At 44.0% G+C, this 16,304-nt stretch overlaps 1 protein-coding gene across 1 annotated transcript in view; it reads right to left on the bottom strand.

Moving 5' to 3' along the window:
• LOC124151611 (mucin-19-like) overlaps window positions 1–16,304 on the bottom strand; it is a 56,412-nt gene that overhangs the window by 22,367 nt on the left and 17,741 nt on the right. Inside the window, exons 15-29 of the mRNA XM_048380770.1 lie at window positions 15,168–15,203; window positions 13,695–13,739; window positions 12,292–12,327; window positions 11,521–11,559; window positions 10,917–10,979; window positions 10,487–10,522; window positions 8,635–8,688; window positions 6,738–6,782; window positions 4,593–4,631; window positions 4,084–4,128; window positions 3,215–3,253; window positions 2,273–2,335; window positions 1,573–1,608; window positions 738–809; window positions 526–543 (exon numbers count right to left, since the gene is read on the bottom strand). Coding sequence (XP_048236727.1) covers window positions 526–543; window positions 738–809; window positions 1,573–1,608; window positions 2,273–2,335; window positions 3,215–3,253; window positions 4,084–4,128; window positions 4,593–4,631; window positions 6,738–6,782; window positions 8,635–8,688; window positions 10,487–10,522; window positions 10,917–10,979; window positions 11,521–11,559; window positions 12,292–12,327; window positions 13,695–13,739; window positions 15,168–15,203 — 666 coding nt within the window. The remainder of the gene's footprint in view (window positions 1–525; window positions 544–737; window positions 810–1,572; window positions 1,609–2,272; window positions 2,336–3,214; window positions 3,254–4,083; window positions 4,129–4,592; window positions 4,632–6,737; window positions 6,783–8,634; window positions 8,689–10,486; window positions 10,523–10,916; window positions 10,980–11,520; window positions 11,560–12,291; window positions 12,328–13,694; window positions 13,740–15,167; window positions 15,204–16,304) is intronic.

Consider the following 16,304-nt stretch of genomic DNA (forward strand, 5'->3'; position numbering starts at 1 on the left):
ACATTTCAGCGACTGAATAGCTACTTGAATGTACATTTTCCATGTTTTCGGTTGTTTTTATACATGATTTATCACATATTTGTATGACAAATTGTGTTAATTTGCAAAAGGTTACGATTAAAGTAAGTGAAACATAAAAATGTTGAAAAACAGACTCCATGTCCCATATGGGCCACCGGACATGACACCATGCCTGGGTACACGTCCACACCCACAGCCACACCCACAGCCACACCCACAGCCACACCCCTTGAGGTATCCCCCAACATCAAGTGAGTGAGTGAGTATGGTTTTACGCCGCTTTTAGCAATATTCCAGCAATATCACGGCGGGGGACACCAGAAATGGGCTTCACACATTGTACCCATGTCGGGAATCGAACCCGGGTCTTCGGCGTGACGAGCGAACGCTTTAACCTCTAGGCTACCCGACCGCCCCTCCAACATCAAGCTGACATGCCGTGATATAAACCTGTACACTGCGGTCGTGCCTCACTCACTCACTCACTCACTCACTCAAACCTACCTGGCGGGCCCGGTTTTCCTACAAAAAGAAACAACGAGAATAATCTTAATAACTCGTATTATGGCATATGTAACATCGACTAGATCGCGACAGCGGGTGCTTTATTACAGAGAAGTTCAGGGATCACTACTGTGTGGCGGAATCATATACTTGAAGCAAGTTTGACGGCATGGGAAGAAATAAATAAATTAATCTACAAATCGTCTATGTACCGTCCATTCCGTCGTAGCCAACAGCGCCCTGAGCTCCGTCTACACCTGCTGGACCTGGGGAGCCCGGAGGACCTGAAACAGGTCATCAACACATGCGGATAATGTAGTCGGAACTGGCAACAGGAAATTTCCCTGATGCGTTCGATGTCTGTAGGGAGGCGGTGTGGTAGTGGGGAGGTGGCGTGATGTGGTGGTTGTAGGGAGGTGGCGTGATGTGGTGGTTGTGGGGAGGTGGCGTGATGTGGTGGTTCTGGGGAGGTGGCGTGATGTGGTGTTTGTGGGGAGTTGGCGTGATGTGGTGTTTTGGGGGAGGTGGAGCAGTGGGGTGGTTATGGGAAGGTGGGGTGGTTGTGTGGTCATGGGGAGGTGGGGTGATGTATTTGGGTGGTTGTGGGAAGGTTGGGTGATGTGGTGCGATGGTTCTGAGAGGTCGGGTGGTATGGTGGTTGTGGGACGGTGAGGTGATATGGTGGTGTGGTGGGGTGGTTGTGGGGAGGTGATCATGAGTGAGCCAGAAACCTATAATTGTGGGTTCGAATCCCGGTTCGCCCCGATGATGTTTCTAGGTTTGTCAGCACCATACCCGTGCTCGTGGGTTTCACCGAAGTGGTAAACGTCTGAGACCTGCATCACTTCGGGCTTTCCTCCCACATTAAGCTGACACGCCGCGATATTCGTATTATCTGAAATTCTTTCTTCATGAAATACACAAATATCAACTTGCTTCCCAGCCTACTTTTCTTGCCCATTTGTTTTGCAATTCAGAATTTATTAACTGACAAAAAAGCAAATATATAAATAGTAAAACTTCCAGAGCATCTCCTCTTTTACATACCGTTCAAGCCAGATGAACCTTTTTGACCCGGGAGACCTAAACGAACAAAGCATCACGTCAGAGAACATGAAACTAAGGCTGTTAATAGCTCATAACAATTCAGACCGCCTCCGTGGCCTAGTGGTTGAGGATCCATCCGGAGAGCGGATGGTCCGGGGTTCGATCCCCGGCCGCGTCATATAAAAGACGTAAAAAGATGGTACTTGTTGTTACCCTGTTTGGGGCTCGGCATTAAGGGTCTAAAACTGGTCGGCTCGGAGTCAGTATACTGTGTCTGGGTGGGGTATTCATGTTAAACTGCGGCATGGTGTCTCAGTGGGCTAGCACTATAAATCGGCATCAGTCCGGACTAGAATCATAAGACACACACACAGACACACACAGACACACACAGACACACACAGACACACACACACACACACACACACACACACACGCACGCACGCACGCACGCGCACACACACACTCGCACGCACGCACGCACGCACCTGTACTAACAATAAATTAAATGCAACTATTACAAGTTAATTGCATTAGTGATTTTAACTGTAGCATTGCCACGAAACACTAGTGACATACGACATGCTTTCATTGTTTTTTTAATGAGGTAGGTAGAATCCATAAACCGACATATTAAAAAAATGTCCCCCTTCTGCAACAGTAAAATACCCGTCATAGTCACCCCCCGTGGAGGACTTACCTGGCATCCCTTCAGGCCCTTGGGGGCCTGTCATACCGTCAAAGCCGGGCTGTCCAGTGTCGCCTAGCAACAGAACACATCACGTGAGTCATTCAGTTAAAACATGGCGTTGCAGTAGATCACAGTGGACGATGCGATTTTTGTCGATAAAATTTGTTCACGATACGATACATTACACGATATATAGTAACCTGATAATTTTGATAATAAAGGTAGTTTTTACTGACATCAGAACTTAACATGTTGACTTGTTCCGGTTACTTAACAACGTGATGCTCAGAAACATACACACTTTGTGAAGTTATTATAAATTGTCCACTTGTCTCGGGGTAGGGGGAGGGGGTTGGATTGTGTGGATGGACAATGATTTGATTACATTGCAGGTATATCTTATACATTCACGATTTGGTCCGAGTCAGTAAGAATACCACAGTTAGGCATTTATCAACTTCGTTCATTTTTCACATTTATCGACAAACTGCAGACAGAAAATAAACTTAGAGTTATTCCCCTAGAATTATTTAATTCGGGAAATATCGTAAAATATCTGTTTACATCGTTAATATTTGCACATATGAAACGCCCACATTTCCACAATTCGAGCGGGGAAATGTGAGTGTCCATTGAAAATAATAGAATGGGACTCAGCCAATCAGAGTCGGACATTCAAGTGTAAGGTAAGATGTGGACCAATCAGATCTCATCATTCTGACATGATAATAAAGCGGGTACCACACACCATGTAACCCCCAGTAAGCTCTGACAACATCAGGTAGGGATGACCTCTGATGTGCCGAGAGACACAAGTAGTGAAGGATTAGAATTTGCGAACCTTTTCCCATGAACGACCCCTACCACTACCAGTACTTGTCTTTTTTCAATTTCGAACATTTTGGTGAAAGAACATATTTGTTTTTTATTTTTTCTTGTCCGTGTTCCTACCTTTGTCTCCCTTCGGGCCTCCAGTCGGGCCTTGCGGGCCTGAAACACACGTGTCACAACAGGTCTATAACGTTACACACAGGCAGACACAGACAGACAGACAGGCACAGACACACAGGCAGGCGCAGTCAGACAGATAGACAGACAGACAGATAGACGGACTTTATTCAGAATTTAGGTCACTGGCCTATGATACATATAACCGTAATTTGATGAGCATCTGGGGCGGTCGGGTAGCCTAGTGGTTAAAGCGTTCGCTCGTCACGCCGAAGACCCGGGTTCGATTCCCAACATGGGTACAATGTGTGAAGCCCATTTCTGGTGTCCCCCGCCGTGATGTTGCTGGAATATTGCTAGAAGCGGCGTAAAATCAAACTCACTGACTGGTGTGCATCTAGCCTGCCTTGTGTACAAGCAGCTATCATGGATTGGTACAGAAACTATTTACCAAATTATATTCATGACAGCAATCATGTTGATCAGTAAGATTTGTCTGTTTCGTTTGTTGTTTAACGCCGCAATCAGCAATATTCTAGCTTTATGACGGCGGTCTGGAAATAATCGAGTATGGACCAGACAATCCAGTGATTTACATCATAAGTATCGATCCATGCAATTGAGTTACCATGACATGCATCAACCAAGTCTGTGAGCCTGACCACCCCATCCCGTTAGTCGTTTCTTACGACAAGCATAGTCGCCTTTTACGGCAAGTATGGGTTGCTGAAGATCTATTCTACCCCGGATTATCACGGGCCTGATCTGGTTAGAAGTCTGTCAATTAATGTTTATGAGGCTGTGCACCAAAGGAAAGCATATTGTCCTGCCACTATACATGCACCACTCACGGGATTCACGGATTGCCCTACCTGTCAGGCCTTGTATTCCCTGGGGGCCTGGGGGGCCGGGCAGTCCTGGGGGTGAAAGCACATGGTGGTGAACAAACATCAACCACAACCATAAAAAGAAATACTCCTCAATAAAAGCGACAAAATCATTTCCATAATAATTATTATTGCAATCTCTGCTACTAATAAAAGCAGGTCCATCTCACGACAATATATATGTAGGCGTATATGAATCACTTGTCTATCAAATAGTGATGATACAGGTGCTCGCCAAAAGGTGGGCGTATCCGGCCCCATCCGTGTCACCCGTCACAAACACATGCAAATCCATTCGATCACCTAAACACGGGAACAGTACAAGTTAAAACAAGGAACTGCGCCAGACATAATTTCTGTCAAACCCGGAAATGATAGCGTATTTTCCTTTTGTCGATAATTTTCCTATTTTCCTCACACTGTGTCTACCTTACATTGACACCTTCCTATTCTCATTGGGTCCTCGGGTCAACCCAGTAAGTTCACGTACTGACCTGGTTCTCCTTGGGGACCACCTGAAGGGCCTGGTAACCCTGGAAACAGAATCAGTTGCATCATCATCATCATCATCATCATCACCACCACCACCACCATCATCATCATCATCATCATCATCATCATCATCATCAATATTCACGGGTTTGTATACACCACACCAGCACATATAGAGTGAGGTGAGATGAAAAGGGGGTTTAAGGTCGCGTCCAAAATTATTACACTTATCTAGCGACGTGCATGTGTGTGTGTGTTTGTACTAGTCCGGACTGATGCCGATTTTATAGTGATAGCCCACTGAGATACCATGCCACAGTTCAACATGGGTATTCGCATTTCGGTAAACCTACACTAACACCTGGATAGATCACACTGGTTATTGCGATATCAAATTACCCGTCCTTGATTTCCATTGGCCAGTTTGAATTGCTACCCTACTCAGTCTAACGGACCAATCAGAACGCGAGTTACAAACCAGCGATATGAAGAACAACATGGCGGCCAGTCCCATTCATTACGATGGTGTTTGCGAAACATTCAACATTGAAAAACTGACTTACACGCAATATAAATGCCAATTTGATTCTTACAGTTGGAAAGGATGTCTTCATGTACATTAGAAGTGGAAGTGTCAAGTCTTCTCTTACCCATTACATGTTTTCTCAACTCGACGTTTGATTTGTCGGTAAAATGTTGATGAAAATCAAGGGCAGATAATTTGATATCGCGAGAACCACGGGCATGGATCAAGGGGTTAGTGCAGGATGTGATGACCCAAAGTAACCGGAAGTTATAAATGACCTCATGTCATTATCTATCTCAATTCAGGTATCAAATTCGTTTTATCCGACCGTACACTAGGGCCGTTACGATTCACAAGCGTATTCGGTAAATCGAACCGTATCCATTCATGAATTGAATTCGTTATTCGTTGCCACTAGAATCGAATATTTATGTATATGCAATCATGTGCATTTAAATACCCTGTACCTAAAATGTCCATAAGGACGTATGATATGCATAGGTTTCTTTAAAGACAACACTCTTATAATATTTAATTTGACAGGAATTTGGTCACTGGTCATTGTAGCATTTGAGCAGATACTAAGTCTAAGTACCTGGACAAGTCCAGTATATAAATGTATGATATGGATAATTAACAAACCATGTCAAATGATTTATGTTGATGTTGCCTCACTGAACATGCTGAATATGACAAATAATACATCAACTGCTGACTTATTATTGTATTCGTGAATTAATATTCGTATTCATTACCCTATATTTATGATACGAATCGTATTCGCCTCATAGGTTATTCGTTGCAGCCCTACCGTACACACTGTTTCTCCAATATCGATGACAGATTTGAACTCACGTCAAGAATCGAACTCATACCCTGTACGTGACTGCAATCGACCACGTTACCTCTTAGGCGTATTTTCTTGGCATGGAATACAGGTTTTCAAAGCTCCAGATAAGCTGCGTATCTGCGTAAAATACGCATCAGAAATGCAGAAATACACTGTAAAATATAATCCAAACGTATCAAATACGCAACGAACATTACAGATACGCTACAAAAATAAAACGTGTGCGTATCATCAACATATTGTGAAGTAACCCTGCGTATTCGATTAGCAAATCAGCATCCTATTTTGAAAAAAACGTTTGCCATCACACTTTCTTGTGGAAGTATCGTGGTATTTTTGAGTCCTATAAAGCTCTCGGACCCACACGACACCAGTTTGCAGGGACTAGATGAATAGTGTTTTTTAATATTTAACTTAAATACCCACATGTGTAAAAACTAGTGGGTAACAGAAATTTGAATACGCAGATAGAATTACTGAAACCCAATGATTTTAAAATGCATGGGTAAAATACCCACAACACCAAAAGCTTATCTGGAGCTCTGGGTTTTATCAAAAAACGAACATGTTCACTTCATTGGGCATTTGACAGCAGCGTTTTAAATTAGGGAGTTGCTTATGATTCTATAACGCTCAACGTTCGATAGGGACATTCATATTATTCTGTGACACGTGATATATGTATATAGTATGAACGGTCTCAGTGTCCCTATCAACAGTTGAGCGGCATGTGCCCTGTGGGGACATGGAGACGGCTGAATCCTCACATACCTCTAGGCCCGGGGGGTCCGTTCAAACCCTGCTGCCCCCGCCATCCTGCAACACGAGAACATACATAGATATTAATCATAATTATGGAATGCAAAATAAACTTCGGCTAGTAAAATACATATTTGCAAATTTGTTTGATTGTTTGTTGTTTATCGTCGCACTCAGCAATATTCACTCTAAATGACGGCGGTCAGTAAATAATCCGATCTGGATCAGACAATCCAGTGATTGACATCGATCCACGTAACTGGGATACGATGACATGCATCAAGCAAGTCATTGAGCCTGACCACCCGATCCCGTTAGTCGCCTATTACGACGAGTACAGTCGCCTTTTTCGGCAAGCATGGGTTGCTGAAGACCTATTCTACCCCGGATATCTTCACGGTTCGTATAATTTGTAAATCATTATATATGATATCCCCGATACGGAAGCATAAAAGGGTAAATATATCTTTATAATATAATTTCATTTTTAAAATAATAATGTGTAAGAGACGATTTCATTAAATGAAGTAACTTTAGAAACTTTGAACACAATGCCTGAGTGATCAGAGTTATCATTTGCAGCCATGTGTGATGATATAAGCAGGAAACCTCTCTCGAGACATGCTGCCGGTAGGTAAATTAGCAAGAGTGAGTGAGTGAGTTTGATTTTACGCCGCTTTTAGCAATATTCCAGCAATATCACGGCGGGGAACACCAGAAATGGGCTTCACACATTGTACCCATGTCGGGAATCGAACCCGGGTCTTAGCCGTGACGAGCGATTGCTTTAATCACTAGGCTACCCGACCGCTACAGTTTACCAAGTAAGCATCAATTTGAAAAACATATTAAAAGCTAAGTGTCCACGGTGGCATATTTATCAGAACGTGATTTTTATCGGATTGGTTTATCGCATCCTCAACACAATCCGTTATTTGACAAGCAATATTCCAGCTATATGATGGCGGTCTGTAAATAGTCGTGTCGGGGCAAGACAATCCAGCGATTGGCATCATAAGCATCGAACTGCGCAGTTGGGATATGATGACATGCATCACCCACTTCCGCCAATGTGACCGCCCGATCCCGTTAGTCGCCTCCTTCGACAAGCATGGGTTTGCTGAAGACCAATTCTAACCGAGATCTTCACGGGAGAGACAAGCATGGGTTGCTGAAGACCAATTCTAACCGAGATCTTCACAGGGGAGACAAGCATGGATTGCTGAAGACCAATTCTAACCGAGATCTTCACAGGGGAGACAAGCATGGATTGCTGAAGGCCAATTCTAACCGAGATCTTCACAGGGGAGACAAGCATGGATTGCTAAAGACCAATTCTAACCGAGATCTTCACGGGGGAGACAAGCATGGATTGCTAAAGACCAATTCTAACCGAGATCTTCACAGGGGAGACAAGCATGGATTGCTAAAGACCAATTCTAACCGAGATCTTCACAGGGGAGACAAGCATGGATTGCTAAAGACCAATTCTAACCGAAATCTTCACGGGGGAGACAAGCATGGATTGCTAAAGACCAATTCTAACCGAGATCTTCACAGGGGAGACAAGCATGGATTGCTAAAGACCAACTCTAACCGAGATCTTCACGGGGGAGACAAGCATGGATTGCTAAAGACCAATTCTAACCGAGATCTTCACAGGGGAGACAAGCATGGATTGCTAAAGACCAATTCTAACCGAGATCTTCACAGGGGACACAAGCATGTATTGCTGAAGACCAATTCTAACTCAGACCAGTTCTAACCGAGATCTTCACGGGGGAGACAAGCATGGGTTGCTGAAGACCAATTCTAACCCAGGTCTTCACGGGGGAGACACACATGGGTTGCTGAAGACCAATTCTAACCCAGATCTGGAAAAAAACATCTCCTATTGAGAACACCTCACCTCTCCATCCTCTCTGGCCGGGGGCACCCTCAGGGCCTGGCCCTCCTGGGGGGCCTGTGAGGAAGAAGCAAACTTAGTGATATTCCTATCTCATTCAAATAAGATATTCCGACACCTTACAATCGTCTCTGCGTGAAGACCCGGGGACACCCCTTCAGGGTACAGGTTAAACCAAATTTAACCCCTCGGTACGAAGCATTCAAACAGATTTATCTGATGTCGGCATCTCAAAAACGAATATAATCGAGGAATTCCGAATGCAAAGACATAAAGCCGCGCTATTATATTGTTGTGGGTATGTTATACATCCTGTCTGAGTGAGTTTGTGAGTGAGTGAGTGACGAAGTATTGTTTTACCCACTTTTAGCAATATTCCTGCAATATGACCTCAGGAGAAACCATAAATGGTTTTCGCATATTGTACCCATGTGGGGAATCGAACCCGGGTCTTCGGTGTGACGAGTTAACACTTTAACCACAAGCCCCAAACGCCCCTCACATCCTGCCTGGGCGCCATCTGCACTCAACGCGGTGTACTATCGAGGGTATATTTGTGCCCTGTGGTGTGTTTTTTTCAGGCAAATAAAAACAGTGCAACCTAGATGGTTAGGAAATGAAGCCAAATCATTTAAGAATAGTGAGTGAGTGGGTGAGCATGGTTTTACGCCGCTTTTAGCAATATTCCAGCAATATCACGGCGGGGGACACCAGAAATGGGCTTCACACATTATACCCATGTCGGGAATCGAACCCGGGTCTTCGGCGTTACGAGCGAACGCTTTAACCACTTGGCCACCCGACCCCCCCTAATTTAAGATTAATATTAGGCCATTTATATTGCGCATATTTCCACGCCACTCAGGGCCATGCTCAAAGCGCTTTTATTACCCCGGTGACTGGATCAGTGTGCACTCAACAATAATTCTCAGCTCCCTGGGGAGTCAACTACCCAAACTGCCTATTAAACCACATTGTCATCTCATCCTACCGGGTACCCATTCGCTGCTGGGTGAACAGAGGCACATTTCTAACAGAGTCACCTGCCCAAGGAGACACCACATGCGTTACATGTGCTTCAGTGTGGGGCAGGACTGAAGCCCTGGAAACACACAGGAGCAAAACTGCCGAAAGGCGGTCACCCATCCAAGGGCTCTCCGCCACCGAGGCACCTTCACCTGATTTGTGACCTGTGCGCTGTGTTCAGGACCACGTGCTACCACAGGCGGCATGTGATTGGCTCAAGAACCCACGCATCCACGAATCAGGATTAGGCGGTCACGTTCACTCAGAGTTTACCTGCCTCGACCTCCTGGTGAGGTGAGGTGAAATGGGGTTTAACGTCGCGTCAAAGATTATTGCACTTATATAGCGACGTGCATGTACGTGTGTGTGTGTGTGTGGCTGCTTGTACTAGTCCGGACTGATGCCGATTTATAGTGCTAGCTCACTGAGATACCATGCCGCAGTTTAACATGAATACCCCACTCAGACACAGTATACTGACTCCCAGCCGACCAGTCCTTGTTTTAGCCCCTTAATGCCGAGCGCCAGACAGGATAACAACAAGTACCATCTTTTAACGTCTTTTGGTATGACGCGGCCGGGGATCGAACCCCGGACCTTCTGCTCTCCGGGCGGACGCTCTACCACTAGGCCACCGAGGCGGTCACCTTCTATGGAGGTGTTGTTAGGTCATCACGCAGAGAGGTATTTTGTCAGAGAAATTAAGATTTATTAAATAAGATAAACTTGTTGTTTTGGTTTTTTAACGCCGAAAAAGGTAATACTGCATTAACGTGTTGTCCGTGCATCGTCTCCATTTCTCCGTTTCAAACAACATCATATACATCACCTGCAGCACCAGCCGCTCCGGGGACGCCAGCTTCGCCTGCAACATGAGGTGATGGCATCAGTCCAATTTCGGATGACATGGTACAGTTGTGTTTTGAATATCGAGGTCTTTGCAATGAGACAATTATGAGTGAGTTTTACGCCATCTTAAGCAAGAGGCAATCCACGGCAATGCAAGGCAGGGGACACAAGAAATAGGCTTCAAACGTTTTACCAATAGGAAATCGAACCCTGAATACCACGAGCGAACACTTTAACTACTAGGCTAAATCATCTCCCCACATTTCATAAAAGGTCATTACAATTAGAAACAGTGTAGAGTTATAGTTTTCAATAGTTCCGTATTTTCCGGAATAGTTGGATTCCTGGTTTTGTCTAGTGATGCTGAATGCCCGGGGTTTACGCAGTGTCGTGTTTTGTAGACAACCTACCCTTGAAGCCATCATATCCGGCAGGGCCCGGGGGACCGGCAGGACCCGGGGGGCCAGGAGCACCTTCAACCAAAACCATGGTTGATGGTTAAAAGTATATAAATTAAAAAAAACCTTTCCTCAAGTATAAGACATTTCTGTTAAAAGCACGACATTGTCTTTATAATCACTTGGTGTTCGAAAAACAGTACAACTTTGAAGAATTTACTCTGAGTTAAAAATAAACATATTAAACAACAATAGAATAGGTTCTATATCATACAATTATGGATGTGTACAAGTTCGAGTCCAAACAGTTAAAACAAAATAACCAGCAAGCTAGGACACTACATGAATAGAGATAAAAAATAATCATTTTTTAAACTTGTTTTTAGTTTGTAAACAGAATTAAGAGTGTCCTGAATGTAAACCAGTGATTGTGACGTCATGGTGTCCGATGACGTCACAATGATCTACACGTGAGTGAGTGAGTTAGAAGATAAGGTCGCATCGGCGTTATTTCATCCAAACCGCGACTTATTTTTTCCAAAGAATTGTGATGTAATTTCATTGGAGCGTTATTTCTCAGCAGAAAGCTCCTGTTTTGGATGATATCATTTCTTACCTGTCTCTCCCTTTACACCTGCAGATGGTGATGCGTTGCCTGAAACAAGGCGTGAAGTTTTACAAATAGAATAATCGGATCCGGTGTACCTCCGACGGCATAGTTGCTCATACTATCAACCACTGGAATATGGCTCCATTATTTCCAACCCGTAGACACATAGCTAATTGCGGCTTTAAGCAACAAATTATCAAATATTTTTATTTTGATATGACAGTCATGCATGCCAATATATGACTGCGGTCTTTAAATAATCGAGTCTGGACCAGACAATTCAATGATTGACATCATGAGCATCATTCTACGCAATTGGGGTACGATGACATGCATCAACCAAGTCAGCGAGCCTGACAACCTGATTCCGTTAGTCGCCTTTTACGACAAGCATAGTCACCTTTTACGGCAAGCATGGGCTGCTGAAGACCTATTCTACCCCGGATCTTCCCAGGTTAAAATATCATGACTACGATAATTATTTATTATAGGGAAAAGTTGGGTTAATTGGGAGTTAGTGATCCACGAGAGTCTATTAAGCAATGTATGGTTGGGTCAAATCAGGGCCAATCTGGAATTCGAACCTACGACCATGTGATTCTGGTACATCTAAGGGACGTAACTCCAATACAGCGAGTTGCACTGCCTTACTGTTTCACCCCTTTAAGTGTACGTTCACGTCCTCATTGACATCGACCGATGAGTTCGGGGCGATGTTATGGGTTATGGGCGTGATTCTGTTCCAGCCATGTCCCTAGCGATGCCTGCCTACCCTACCTGAGTCTCCTCTCGGTCCTGGTTGGCCCGCATCACCTGTTTATGAATCAGAGAAAACAAGGACATGATTCCCGGGATATATACTGAGGGGCAAAAAAAAGTATTCGATTTTCGTGCAGTTGAAAATTAACTGTTGAATTTGATTTTGTCTATTTTACCATCACTCGTTCCTGAAACACTTTGTAAAAAGTAATTTTGTGTGAAAATAAATTGGTCCAATGAACACTGGTGTCAAAAATGAATTTGGCTTACCCCATCCATGTTTAAAATGTTGTAAAGTTGTGCCGAAAAAATCAAATTGAATATTTTTAAAAGATAACATGTCTAAGATACCCATCAGCTGTTGTGTATTATGCAATTTATATTTCATTTTTTAAACGTTTTAAGTCAAATTATATTTTAAAGTATATAAACTATGTAGAAATATTCTTTGAGAGATTACTAAGCGCCTATACGGTGCTTGTTTGGATATAATATCGCTAATTAAGATATTGTCAATTGAAAATCAAACATGATAAAATCAGCTGAGATGTATGGTTTCTTCTTGCCCTCAGTATATATCCAGTGTGTGAAATGCTGCAAACTTGATCATGCACATATCAGTGAGTAAATGAGTAATGTTCTGTCCCGTTTTAGTTGTATTCTAGCAATTTCACTCGGGAGGACATCGCCAATAAGTTCTACAAAATTGGACCGTTTGGGAACGGAACAAGGGTCTTCGGCAACGAGGTAAGACGAAGTGAAATGGAGTTTAACGTCGCGTCCAAGATTATTGCCCTTTTCAGCGACGTACATGCGCTTGTGAGTGAGTGTGTCGTTGCTCGTACTACTCTGGACTGATGCCAGTGTTTGCCTACTGAGATTCCATGCCAAGATTTAACATAGATACCCAATTCAGACACAGTGTAGACACAGTGTACACTTTATTACCAGCGCAAGACAGGATAACAACAAGTACCATCTTTAAACGTCTTTTGGTCTGACGCGGCCGGGGATCGAACCCCGGACCTTCCGCTCTCCGGGCTGACACTCGTCCACTGCGCTCGGCATTATGGGGCTTAAACAAGGACTGGTCTGCTCTAAGTCAGTATACTGTGTATTCCTGTTACACTGTGGCATGGTGTGCTGGCACTATAAATCTGCATCACTCCGGACTAGTACAAGCAGCCACACACACACACGCACGCACGCACGCACACACAAACACACGCGCGCGCGTACACAAGCGCGTACACGCACACGCACACGCACACACACACACACACACACACACACGTCCCTATATAAGTGAAATAATCTTGGACGCGACGTTAAACTCAATTCCACCTCAACTCACCTAATTACTTACATGATTTTGTGGGTATCTTTATTTTTAGAACATATATTACAAACACATAACACACCCTTGAATCCGTCGTATCCCATTTCTCCCCGCTGACCCGGGACACCTGCAATAATGTTGTGATGGCATTAACGACGTAAAAAACAAGAAAAAGGTATATGTTTGTTATTTTGTCTATCTCGAGTATGTGTTAAACTATATAAAATGTCAGTGCCCTTTACCTCCAAGATTATGTTACGTCACTGCAACAAGCCTTTGATGATTTATTTCACAAAAGAAAGTACAGTTCGGCTTTCAGGACAACACTGTGCTTGACAAATAATAAGTTTGAGTCACAAAATTTCGACCTGTCCGAATAGACTTATTAGTGATCAAATGATAGAAAATGGAGAGATTCAAATCCGAGTTTGACACAACCGAGAATTCGACATATTAATGTTCGACACAGCGGTTTTCAACATCACACACAGGCCAGATATATGGTTTTACGCCGCTTTTAGCAATAATCCAGCAATATTACGATGACTGACACCAAAAATGGGCTTCAAATATTGTACCCATGTGGAGAATCGAACTCGGGCTTTTGGCGGGACGAGCAAACGCTTTAACCACTAGGCTACCCCAACGCCCGAAGATTCTGTTGGCGACGCGATGAGTTTTCTTCGGTCATTACTCCAAAACAGTCATTTACGGATTACAATCATGCACAATTTTTCACATCAGCTGTTTGATTTTTTTTCGTTTCTTAGGAGATGACGCATTACATTTTCCAATGTCGAAGAATAATATGTTGAATAACTTAATATACATATAACTTAATTTGTCAGTTCCATTCATGTCCTGACTAGCCTGTTACAAGAGATCCTACACATCTCTATTACCTGTGGTTTCTGAAAAAAGGTGAGGTGAGGTGAGGTGAAATGGGGTTTAACGTCGCGTCCAAGATTATTGCACATATATAGCAACGTGCATGCACGTGTGAGTCTGCTTGTACTAGTCCGGACTGATGCCGATTTATAGTGCTAGCTCACTGAGATACCATGCCGCAGTTTAACATGAATACCCCACTCAGACACAGTATACTGACTCCCAGCCGACCAGTCCTTGTTTTAGCCCCTTAATGCCGAGCGCCAGACAGGGTAAGAACAAGTACCAACTTTTAACGTCTTTTGGCATGACGCGGCCGGGGATCGAACCCCGGACCCTCCGCTCTCCGGGCGGACGCTCTACCACTAGACCACCGAGGCGGTCTGAAAAAAGGACATAGAGGACATACTACTACTTTAAACAAATCTTGATCCCGCTGTGTTTCTGTGCATGAAATGTTTCAAATTTAGACTACTGTGTCAGAGAATAAATTTTCTTTATGTTTCTTTGCAGTTGCACAACGTTAATTAAAAACAAAAACTCTAATGTATTTATACTAACGCCAACTTGAATCCTACTACATCCACCTTCAGTAGGAGGAAGACGTCGAACGTTAACGAACCGGCTAAGCTCTGGTGAGCTAACAGAAAGCTGACCGGATTATTACCTTGCACGCCTTGGGGGCCAGGCAGCCCGTTGTCACCTGAAAAGTTGACAGTCGATTCATTACTGCTATTCACAAATTGGACTGATCATGCAATGGATTCAAGCGCTCCTCCTACATTTTATCATATTAACACAGGTGAACGTGTGGTTAGCGTGAGGTAGGGAGTGAAGTGCATCTTCCCGAGCCAAGAGTTAACTGACTTTAAAAGTCCTGTTTCCACCTTTGCTGAAATCGTAGCGCCACCAGTGGCTATTACGAGTTGTGTCCCTTCTAAGCCTATCCTATGGACCAATTGGATTCTACCACTCGTATCACTTGCATTTGCTTCAAACATAATGGCGGCTCCCAGTCAAGACGATCTGATCGATAATCAAGATCTTTATTGACATAAAACGGGCCTTACATCGCGAAGTGCATCAAATCAGAGAACCTTGATTAAAAACATGAAAAGATTTAGAAAAGATCTGTTGACAACGAGTTGGCGGTGAACACGTTTGCAACTCCTGCAATCGACCGAAATCTGCGTCAGTTTACGAACCGGATTTCGATTTCGTTGCGCGATTTTGATTGGACTATGCATAGACGCGTTAGTCCAGCCAAAATGTAAGTCCATAATACCAGCCTAATTCGGCAAGGGTGGAAACTGGACTTTTATAGTCAGTTAATTCCCTTGCCTCGGGAAGATGGGTGAAGTGAGGCTCAAGACTATAGAGACACAGTATGCTGTACCAACAGTTACCATCTTTTAACGTCTTGTTGGCATGACGCGTCCGGGGTTCGAACCACCGACCTTCCGCTCTCCGGAAAGACGTTCTGTCCACAAGATATCATGAGCATCGATCCACGCAACTGGGATACGATGACGAGCATCAACCAAGTCAGCGAGCCTGACCACCCGATCCCGTAAGTCGCCTCTTACGACAAGCATAGTCGCCTTTTTACGACAAGCATGGGTTGCTGAAGACCTATTCTACCCCGGATCTTCACGGGGCTTAGGGTGAGTGAGTGACCATGGTATTTAGTAAGTTGTCAGAGGTGTCGCAGTTTGAGGCAAGGGGGTAATGTTGCCCCTCTCCCCACCTCGTCCAAAATGGTTGATTCCCCCCCCCCCCCAAATAAAAATCAGTAAGTGAGAAA

The sequence above is a fragment of the Haliotis rufescens genome, unplaced genomic scaffold (genome assembly GCF_023055435.1).
Source record: "Haliotis rufescens isolate VD_foot unplaced genomic scaffold, xgHalRufe1.0.p SCAF_33, whole genome shotgun sequence".
NCBI lineage: Eukaryota > Metazoa > Mollusca > Gastropoda > Lepetellida > Haliotidae > Haliotis > Haliotis rufescens.